At 34.6% G+C, this 11,446-nt stretch overlaps 1 protein-coding gene across 1 annotated transcript; it reads right to left on the bottom strand.

The window, feature by feature from the left end:
- Positions 1-3,460: 3,460 nt before the first annotated feature.
- LOC107810607 (putative homeobox-leucine zipper protein ATHB-51) lies at positions 3,461-7,599 on the bottom strand. The gene is made up of 3 exons (XM_016635401.2): positions 7,176-7,599; positions 5,830-6,170; positions 3,461-4,123 (listed from the first exon to the last, which is right to left on the bottom strand). Exons 1-3 carry the CDS (start codon positions 7,273-7,275, stop codon positions 3,884-3,886), a joined length of 681 nt encoding a protein of 226 aa, XP_016490887.2. The 5' UTR covers positions 7,276-7,599; the 3' UTR covers positions 3,461-3,883.
- Positions 7,600-11,446: the final 3,847 nt, after the last annotated feature.

The following is an 11,446-nucleotide window of genomic DNA, read 5'->3' as shown; positions in this document are numbered from 1 at the left end:
TAGGTCATATGCCCTTTAGCAATATGAAAAATGTTTCATCAGTTTATATATCCAAGTGTTCCAAATTCTCCACTCCATGTGTTATTTGTCCTATGGCAAGGCAGTCTAAACATCCTTTTCCCTCTAGTTCTATTTCTACCAAGAAGGTGTTTGAATTAATTCATGTGGATACCTGGGGACTATACAATAGTGCTACATATGATGGCTTTAAGTATTTTCTTACAATTGTTGATGACTTCAGTAGAGGCACATGAACCTACCTACTAACCAACAAATCCAATGCATTCACTATTCTAAAAGGTTTTTTAGCTATGGTAGAAAGATAGTTTAACAGCAAGGTGAAAATTATAAGATCAGATAATGCTTTTGAATTAGGAAGTGGTAAAGTTCAATCAGAATTTTTTGAGTCACTAGGTATTATTCATCTGACCACTTGTGTGTCCACACCACAACAAAATGGAGTTGTGGAGAGAAAGCACACGCATCTTTTAGAGACATCCAGAGCCTTGTTATACCAATCACACCTGCCTATATCATACTGGGGTGACTGCCTTCTTACATCAACCTATTTGATCAACAGATTTCCTTCAAGTGTCTTAAAGCTTAAGACTCCTTATGAAGTTCTTTTTTCAAGCAAGCCAAAGTACTCTAACCTTAGATGTTTTGCTTCTACTGTCTCAAATCAAAGAACTAAGTTTGAACCAAGGGCTATGCCTTGTGTGTTCTTAGGTTATCCTCATGGAAAGAAGGGTTACAAAGTGTTGAACCTCGAGAATTTGAAGCCTTTCATTTCTAGAGATGTTGTATTTCATGAAGAGTTCTTTCCATTTGCTTCTATTAAGTCTAATTCTTCTTCTGAGATTTCTTTACCCACTGCTCCAGCTTCTGCAAGTCATCAGACTGCTGAACCTTTACCTTTTGCTATCAGACCTCACACTAAAGCTTCCAAAGAGGCTACTGAATCATCAAGTGACTTCTATTCTTCCCCCATTTCTTCAAATCATCCTAGTACACCTATTGCCTCTATCTCTCCTTCTAGTTTTTCTCCAGATTCTCCAGTAACATCTAGTCAACCACATACATATGCACCAGTTTTTCCTTCTTTAGATTCTGATTCTATGATGGATGTTCTTATTAGGAAGTCTACCAGACCACACACAACTCCATCTTATCTCAAGGATTTCATCTGTAATGCACTCCAACTCACAGATGTTAGCAACTCTTGCTTTCTCACACCAGTTACGCCTACTTGTATATCTTTCAGTGGACTATCTTCTACCAATCAACATATGCTAAACACATTGTCCAATATACAAGAACCTAAGGACTATTTACAGGCAACACATCACCCAGGGTGGCAAGAAGTAATGAATAAAGAGATTGAGGCACTTGAACTTAATAAGACTTGGGAAGTGGTTGAATTACCACCCGGGAGGAAAGCTTTACCATGAAAATGGGTGTATAAGGTTAAACACCATTCAGATGGGAGTGTGGAAAGACTAAAGGCAAGATTGGTCATTAGAAGAGACATACAAAAAGAGGGAATAGACTTCAATGAAACTTTTTCACCTGTGGTGAAGATGACCACAATTAGATGCATACTAGCCACTGCTGTAAAGAAAGGTTGGGGTCTATACCAGCTAGATGTGAATAACGCTTTCCTACATGGAGATCTAAATGAAGAAGTGTACATGAAATTCCCACCCGGGGTTGTACCTACTTCACCTACTCATGCATGCAAGTTAAAGAAATCAATTTATAGGCTACGACAAGCATCTCGTCAGTGGTATGCTAAACTTACAACTGCTTTGAATTTTAAGGGATTCACTCACTCATTCAACGACTATTCCCTGTTTTTTAAAAGGTCAGCTTCTTCCATTTCTATAATGGCTATCTACGTGGATGATATACTCTTGATAGGAAATGACAACACAGAACTACATGCTTTGAAAGAATTTCTCAATCAAGAATTCAAAATAAAAGATCTCGGGGACTTACATTTTTTTCTAGGCATGGAAGTTGCCCGAGAAACAGATGGACTCCTCCTTTCTCAGCGCAAATTCACTTTAGACCTTCTCCAAGAATTTGACTCTCTCCATTTGTCACATGTTTCTTCTCCACTCGATTCATCTACTCGTTTGTCTACTCACACAGGGGAACCAGTGCAGGATCCCACCTTGTATCGTCATCTTCTTGGCAAACTTAACTATCTCACTCACACCCGACCAGACTTATCCTTCACTGTCCAGCACCTCAGTCAGTACATGCAGGACCCTCGACAACCACACCTAGATGCAGCACTCCGTGTGCTTCGCTATCTGCTCAAAGATCCTAGGCTTGGGCTTTTTATGTCTGCTTCCTCCTCCTTCAAGCTCCTAGCCTTTTGTGACTCTGATTGGGCCACCTGCCCGGACTCGAGGAGGTCGGTCAGTGGGTTTTACATTTCCCTTGGTACTTCTCTGATCTCTTGGAAATCCAAGAAGCAAACTTCCATCTCGCTCAGTTCAGCCGAAGCAGAATACAGATCTATGCGGCGAGTGGTTGCAGAGCTCACATGGTTGGTTCATCTTTTTGAGGATTTGTCAATTCCTATTTCTCTTCCAGTCCCTCTTCACTTCGATATCCAAGAAGCAATTCATATAGCAAAAAATCCTGTTTTTCACGAACGGACGAAGCACGTTGAAATCGATTGTCATTTTGTACGCGACCAATACCTTGCTGGGCTGATTTCGTTAACCTTTGTTCGATCTTCTGCCCAGTTGGCAGATCTCTTCACCAAACCACTCAACAGACCTCTTCATCGTCATCTTTTGGGCAAGTTGGGTGTGTTTTCTACCGCCTCCAACTTGGGGGGGGGTGTTGGAGTCGATGAAGATGATAGACACAATTGAGGCCATTCGGTTTTGGACGTGAGGGTTTGAGCCTTGAGGTGGTATTTTGGGCCTTGGGCCTAATTGGGACGTGAGGGTTTGAGATTGGGCCTTCTTCAGATTTGAAATCTGATAGTCACCCTTCTTCAGATTGGGCCTTCTTCAGCTATTGTAAGAACATAGTGTACAACACATGTCACCTTTGTATTTTTAATTATTTTCCCCATACTCCCCATACCTTTGTATTTTAATTATTTGCTCCATCCTTGTATTTCTTTTATGTGCAACTTTCCTAGCTAATAGGACATTGCCACTTGGCAATATAGTATGCTGGCCTAAAATATTCCTTCTGTATATAAAGTTGGGCTTGTACACTTAATACAACACAATAATTTGAATATACAAAAGCAGAAATCTTCAATTCATTCTCTCATTTTTTCAATATATGCCTTTAGAAAATTGTGATATATTAGTAATGAACATCTTATATACAAAATAGATTTTGGTTGAATTCAAAAGTATACCCCCGACCTTCAAATCCTTGATCCGCCTCTGGTACACAGACCTCACTCCTACGCTGTGCAGGTAGAAAGACTATTTCCGATAGACCCTCGGCTTCAAGCAAGCATGCATTATATACAATGATAGCAAAAAACCTAACAGATTTTGGTTGAATCCAAAAGTGCACATCCGACCTTCAAATCTCATGTCCGCCTCTGATTGAGGAGCTTGACACGCATGATAAAGAGTCGTAAAGTATTATAACTAATGACATTAATGTCAATACAACAAATAATAATACATACTACCTTACAATTACACTAATACTCATGACAAGAGTCTGGTCCTAATTAATCAAAACAACCACTTACTATTAAAGTACTAATCTTAATTATAACATCAAGTTATCAACTTAACTCTACTAAAGAACAAATACCAGCTCACTACCTATCTTCTACTAAAACTTAGTTAGTGCCTGGAAAAAGAAACACTAATTAATTATTAGTGCTAATTTAAACCCAATATGGTGGCATAACTGGATTAAACCCTTCAACATTATTAACGTTGAAAACATAACTGCATTCAGCCATATTATTATTCTGATGGTTACTTGTAGTAATTCCTCTTGTCTTGTTTGAACTTGGCATTGATGTGCTTTCCACTGTCTCTTCACCTGATATTTCAGTGTATACTGTGGAATTCACTTGTTTTTTTGTGGCTTGTTCCTTCAATATTGCTCTTAATGCCAACACCTATAGAAAAACAAGAGTTTACTATCAAATCAATAATAACAACAACAAATAATAACATACCTAGTGTGATCAGACAAATGGAGTCTAGACAGGGTGGGGTATATGCAGACCTTACCGGCCCCTACCTCATGTGAGATAGAAAAACTGTTTCCGATAGACCTTCGGCTCAAATGTTACACTATCAGGTCATCTAAAAAGATAATTATGACTATCCGGATTAATAAGTCATAAAAATAAGACAAATTATCTGCTATAACATATTACAAATCTTTATATTATTAGTGTGTATAAATTAGTGGGGGAAAAAGACATATGGAAAAAATTCTAGTTGCATGAAAGAGGATAATTAAATTCAAAAGAAAACTCAAAAAGAAAAGGAAAGGAAAGGAAAAAAAAGGGACAATGTTGTATGAAACGTCAATTTCAATTTTATTACAAGTTATAAGGTGACTCAATTTTTTTTTTAAATTTATTTATTTGCATTCAATTAAGCCGACCTTGCTTTATAATGATGGGGACAACTGAAGTTAAAGTTGTCTCCATAGTTATGGCTCCAAATAATGCGAGCCTAACGAACAATGACGCCATATTACTCTAAAATAGTTGTTTTTTCTCAAAATAGCAACTATTATTCTAAGTTTCATAAAAATAGGTTATTTTCTTAAAAAGACAAGGATTCGTTGAGGACTATCTTATCATTAGACATAGGTATCCTAAAACCCCAATCATTTTTTTTTTTTTTTTACTATTTCTTTCTAGCTTTAAATTTGGGAACAATCTTACTGTCAAAACACTAAGTAGCTGCTCAATCAATCGCTTAAATTATATATAATTGACAAATATATAATATATGTATGATCTATGTATAATATATATATATAAACATGTATGATAAGTGTATAGACATATCAGCTAAGAAAAATAAACAGTAGATTTAATCGGTAAATTATGTAAAGTTTGAATATTTTAAGCCACCGTTGTTTTCCATTACCATCTTCTGTTTTCCCATTAGCAGAGGAAAGTTAATTTAGGTGACTACATAAACTAGATATTGATTTGAAAAAACATTAACATCACGAAGAAACACCAAAGTATAGGTTTAGGGTGAATCACATAGGAAAATAATTTTCAAAGAATGAGATATAAGAAGTATTGAAGACATAATTAAGTACTTAATTAATATATGTTCTCTTTCCCAACTTAATCTTTCAGATGAGATAATCGTCCGTTCATCATAGTAAAAAAGTAGAAATTCTGAGTTCTAATCTCACTGTCACCCCATTATCAAAAAGAATTGGGGTATATCACTTTTATCCCGCGATAGAAACTATTTATATTTGGTAGCCAAAATAATGTATAAAATTTGTACAGTATAATTTTTATATATAACATATAGAATATATATAGATATATATATATATACACACACAAAAGAAAAAAAATATATATAAAAAATATATATTTTCGACTATTATTTTGAAAGCGGTTATACAGTGTCATTTTCTCAAAAGAATCTTTATGTACTTGGTTCAAAGAAAAAGAGTCACGCTCCCCCCACAAGAGAACACATACTTAATTTGTTCTTCATACTTTTAGATAAAACGGTCGCACAATTCATCAGATAGCATAAAAATATACAAAAGTTTTAAGTTTTGCATGAAGTGCATGGATGCAAGAAAGTGAAGAGAGAATTTCTCAAAACTGACCTCATTTTGAAGCTTCTGTTTTTCCCTAGAAACTAAATCATAGTCTTGTTTAAGAGAATCATAGAGTCGTTCGAGCTGCTTAGACTTCCATCTAGCTCTCCTATTTTGAAACCAAACAGCAATTTGACGAGGTTGCAACCCAAGTTCTTTAGCTAGTTTAATTTTCCTTTCAGGGTCAAGTTTTATCTCTTCTTGAAAACTGTTTTCAAGTGACTCTAATTGATCACTTGTCAATCTTTTCTTCTTATCCAACTGATTCATGGCAAAGTTGTTGTTCAGTTTGTCCATTGTTGGGAGCACTCCACCTTGTTGTGTTTGCATTGCATGCTTCATTTCCATACCTTTAAAAAAACAAAAAAAAAAAAATAAAATACCAAAGATTATATTAGCATGTAAAGATATGCAACAACAACATACCGAGTGTATTTCTACAAGTGGGTTTCGGGGAGCAGAGACGGACCTACGTTGTAAAGAGAGGGGGTCACCGCCGCCACCCGGAAAGTTTCGACAAAATTTTTCATGTATACAAGTATATATGTCTTTTCAAAAATAATACTAATATATTAGTTGTCATACCCTATATACAAGCAAATTTTAGTTGAATGCAAAAGTGCACCCGTAACCTTCAAATCCTGGGTTTGCTGGAGAGTTTAGTATGTATCCAGACCTTACCTCTGCCTTGTGACGGTAGAGAAACGGTTTCCGATAGACCCTCGCTCAAGAAAGCATATAAACAAATGGTTGTGAGAAATGGGCAGTGTTCAGGCTGACAAAGTTTGTAACTAACACTTGGTTTTTACTTTCTTTAGGAAAATGAGAAAAATCAGCAATTATTAAAATGGAAAACGAAAACTTCATAATTCTGCCATTTTGAACTTAGTGTAAACTCAATTTTTTTTAAATTTTTTTTAGCTCACTCATCTATTCTTGGAATATAGTACTTCTTAATTATAGAGGAACTAGGCCAAAAACAAAATCCCTTAAAAGACCACAATAAAATGGCAATTATCTATACTAAGATAACATGCTTCAAGATCAAATCATGAAAAGAAAACCTATATATTAAGAAATGGGACTGAAAAATGATTAGAATAAATGTGAAAATAATGTGAAACGCGCGCAATAAACATATATAAATGAAGACTAACATGATAGCTTCTGAGAATAACAACAACAACAAACTCCATAAAATCCCATAGGTGGAGTCTGAGGAGGGTTATGTGTATGCAGACCTTATCTCTACCCGATGAAGATAGATAGACTATTTCCGGTAGACCCTAGGCATAAGAAAAACGAAAAAAGACGAGAAAAATAAATTACAAGACATTTTTTTCTTATATCTTTACCTGGATATTGATCATAATTGTAGCTGTAGAGGAGATTGAAAGAATTATCAGGAGGAGCAGGTCGAGAAACAAAGGGTCTAAGATTTCCATTCCAGTCCATATTTTTTTTTTTCCTTCTAAACAAGGCAAAGATCCAAGAAAACACCCAAATTTTAACCCCTTAATATATTGACACTAATCTTTCTCTTTATCTAGTATTGGACCAGTACTACTCGATCAAGACTATGGACCACCTTAAAAAAAAGGGTTAATTAGGGTTTTGTCCTTTTGAAAAAGTATGAAAACTTTCTTGGTTTGTTTTGTAGAAACAAAAGTGAAAAATGAGAAGAAGATGTTGTAGGGAGAGTTTACTACATTTGTGGATAGAAGTAGTCAGTGCTTAGCATTGTGTCAATATGTGAAAGAGATGGATTGGGAGAGTAAGAATTAGTTGTTGTGTTTTATGCTTCACTTTTTGGGAGCAACTCATAAATAGGACTTCCTCTTTAGGTTTGGATGTTTTTGGGAGGTGGGGGTGGGGGGTGGGGTAGATGGTACTAGTGTGCACTAATTAATTGTGGTTTTTATTAGTGTTAAATTTCAACAAGGACACTCCAATGATATATTTAAAGAACCATATGTAAAATATGTGTTCATAATTAACTATAGGTGTAATTTGAGATCACTTAATCCTTATGTAGTACTAATGAAGTTCACTTCACTTCATTTAGTGAAGTGGTAAAAGAAGTTTTTTATTTATTTACTCCATTCTATCTCTTTTACTTGTCATGTTTGATTTTTGCATGCGAGTTAAACAAGTTAATTAAAATGTATATTAATCTATCTTAATTTTTATCAGAGAAAAGGTAAAGATGCAAAAAATTAATTAGTTTTTTTTAAAATTTATAAATAACAAGTATTTCGGATCAATTATTTTTTGTAACCATAACAACTAGAAAGAATATAAAGAGTATTGTTATACATTGAGGGTAATAGAAGAAAAAATGAGGAGAAAATTATAAGGTGGAAAATAGAACCGACACCAACAAGGTAAGAATTTAGGTAGTCAACCAACCGGATTGCTCAGATTTTCAAGTGGTAAAAGAAGCGGGATTTAAATTGTACATTAACAACGTAAATAAATTTATACTATTAATGTTATATAATCTGTTATACCATATTGTTTGCCTAGATTAATGTATAATCTATTAATTATAGGCAATTATGTCAAGGGCGGAGCTAGATGCTTCGACCGAACGCATTAACTTTATTGTAAATATTATATTTGTCTTAAAAGATTCATTGAATATGTATAAATTCTTACTTTAGAACTCAGTAACATAAAAATACTAGAATTCCGAACTCAATAACTTCAAATCCTGGTTCCGCCTCTAAAATTATAATGTGTAGTTACTCTTAATGATTCAATTGTATAAAATTCTTTTATATTGTCTCTGTATAGAAGTTAAGATAATCAAAGAAATTTTGTTTTCACTTCTCTAATTATTCACCTTAAGTAAAATTTAAACATGGATGATTAATTATATGTTAATTAGGAGTGTAAGAAAATTATGATTTTTATCAAAGGTCACAATCTAAGAGAAGAGTATGGTCCCCTAAAGGCCAAAAAATCAGACAAGCTGCCTTGAGCTACTCTCACGCCTCTCTTCTCATTTTCTGACAAATTAACTACTTTCTTCCCCCTAGTACTACTACTACTTCTTAGTACGCAGTACTTAGTTTCTTCTACAGCCTTTAATTTGAGTCTCTCTCTATTTATTACTATCTAAGATCAAGATGTAACTCTAGAAAAAATCATAAGAAACGACAATATGTCGGTAAATTCATGTCGTCGAAAAATTATACTGTGCTAATCAAATAGAAATGATCCTTTTTCTGATTATATACTCCCTTCATTTTAATTTATGTTACAGGATTTGACTGAGTATGTTGTTTAACAAAAATAAAAAGAATTGAAATTTGTGATCTAGCTAAAACAAGTCATAAATATTTGTGAGATTATATATCATCTCATTAAGAGTAAAATGACAATCTTTTTTATGCAGACTAAAAACCAAAGCATGCTAAAAATTTTGTAATGGAGGGAGTATTATAAAATGTTGAATTCCCTTTAACATGAGAGTATATTTTAGTGTAGTGCAAAGGAATTTTGAAAAAAATACTTTTGATCACACGTTCAAATTAATCCTATAGTGACATGCATTTAGTATTACGATTTTTTAAATCCTTCTAATGAATTTCTGACTTGACCGCAGAGGCGGATCCAGAATTTCAAGATGATGGATGCACTAGTTAATCTAGAATTTACATTTAACTAGCTTAACTTTAGTCTGTTACCATGAACCCACTACAAATTTTGAAATTGTAGGTTTAAAATTATACTTTTTTTGAAATTATATTGATTTTCACATACATATCTATACTCCGTGACGAAAATAAGACCGTCCGAATTGAAGTAGGATTTGAACCAACAATTTCACTTGTAGAGCTACACCTAATAATTATTGCACCATATGAGTCTTTAAGAATAAGTGCACGCATATATATTTAAGTAATTTAAAGAAATATAACATTGCGATACACATGATTTAAGGAGAGGAACATGAGTTCACGTGAACCTATACCCCTTAACCTAGATATGTCCTTGCGGCCTCTGCAATATAATGTGCCATGCCTTAGCAAAGAAGATGACAAATTAACTATGTTGCGCGAACTATCCAAAATGGCTGCCACACTCGTGCCGAATCTTCCAAATATTCACTACTTTTGGAGGATTCGACACGTACCCACTGACATTTTTAGAGAGGGTGAGCAGCATAGCAAATATATAAAGAACGAGGTAGTAGTGGGCTAATGACGAGTAATGAATCAAGCTGCTGCTGCTGCAACTGCTGCTTAATGACCTATGGGTAGTTCTCTTATAATAAATGGACTTACAGTACAAATTGGGTTTATAGAATCAGAGCAGCATTAGTAAAAGAACCCCTGAATTAGGTCCATTTGAAACTTCTTTTTCACTTTACACACACACACAAAAGCACACAGAGAGAAACAGTCTTTTTTCTTTGGTTAAAATCAGTGGACCTGCATATTAACTCATTCAGTATTCAATGTAATATATGCCAGAGAAGAGGAAGAAGAAATTAAATTAAAGGGGTTAGCATCCCTAAAAACGTGAGGATCAGACTTTGACAGGCATACAACCTTGACATGTACGGCATAAACCTTCTTAATTACAGAGTTTTTAACTTCTATATACTAACATCATAAATAAGTTTTTACAGTATCGTATCACCTAAAAAATAAATAAAAGTTTAACAGTTTGTTTGGATTGTTGTTACATGTCGTTTCATAATGTATCGTTTTGTATTATATTGCATTGTTGTGATGACCCAAAAGGTCATCACTTGTTTTACAAGTCGATTTTGTGATCCGAGGCCTTAAAAACCTCTTTTTGTCTCACCTCGATTTGCGTGCACAGTTCGGACGTGTATCCGAAAAGCCATTATGTAAAAAACTGTGAAAAAGAATAAATTTTGCTTTTAAAAATGAATTTAAGTTGACTTTGGTAAATATTCTTGGTAAACGGACCCGTGATCCGACGGTCTCGTAGGGTCCGTAGAAAAATTTGGGACCTGGACATTTGCCCGGAATCGAATTCCGAGATCTCAAGCCCGAGAAATGAATTTTTAAAGAAAATTATTTTCTAGAATATATAAGAGTATTTTTTTTAAATGAAAAATGTTTGAAATTGATGGTATCGAGACCATATTTTGGTTCCGAAGCCCGGTACAAGTTTGAAATAATAATTAAGTTAAATTTGAAAAATTTGGTAAAGATCGAAATTGGTTTGTGTCACGACCCGAATTTCCCACGCTCGGGAGTCGTGATGCCGTCTACTAATGTGAGCTAGGCAAGCCAATTATTGAACAAATTACCTTTATCCATTTTATACCCTTTTAACATTTATAAAGCAATAATGTGAAAAACATCGGATATTTAGAATAAGCGAAAGAAATGTAATAAAATATCTGAAATATGAATCTAATACAACTCTTTAAGCCTTAATCACCCAGAACTGGTGTCACAGTACCACAGGCGATCTAAGAATGCTAAACACAAAGTCTGAAAATAAAGATACACGGTTTCCGAATCAAAGAAGTGAAACAGGAAATAAAGGATAGATATGAGGTGGCCAAAGCCCGCAGACGCCTGCAGGACTACCTCAGGTCGCCTGTTGGACTGAAGGCAGCAACCTCACTGCGGTCCGA

This window comes from Nicotiana tabacum, chromosome 10 (assembly GCF_000715075.1).
Source record: "Nicotiana tabacum cultivar K326 chromosome 10, ASM71507v2, whole genome shotgun sequence".
NCBI lineage: Eukaryota > Viridiplantae > Streptophyta > Magnoliopsida > Solanales > Solanaceae > Nicotiana > Nicotiana tabacum.
This window is presented reverse-complemented; position numbering and strand designations above follow the sequence as displayed.

Bases quoted from the DNA above. Each gene is read 5' to 3' on its own strand.
- LOC107810607 (XM_016635401.2), bottom strand. From the start codon at position 7,275: ATGGACTGGAATGGAAATCTTAGACCCTTTGTTTCTCGACCTGCTCCT. The intron at 6,171-7,175 runs GTAAAGATATAA...GTTTTTTTAAAG, and splicing joins CAATTATGATCAATATCCAG to GTATGGAAATGAAGCATGCA. The intron at 4,124-5,829 runs GTCAGTTTTGAG...GTTTTTCTATAG, and splicing joins AACAGAAGCTTCAAAATGAG to GTGTTGGCATTAAGAGCAAT.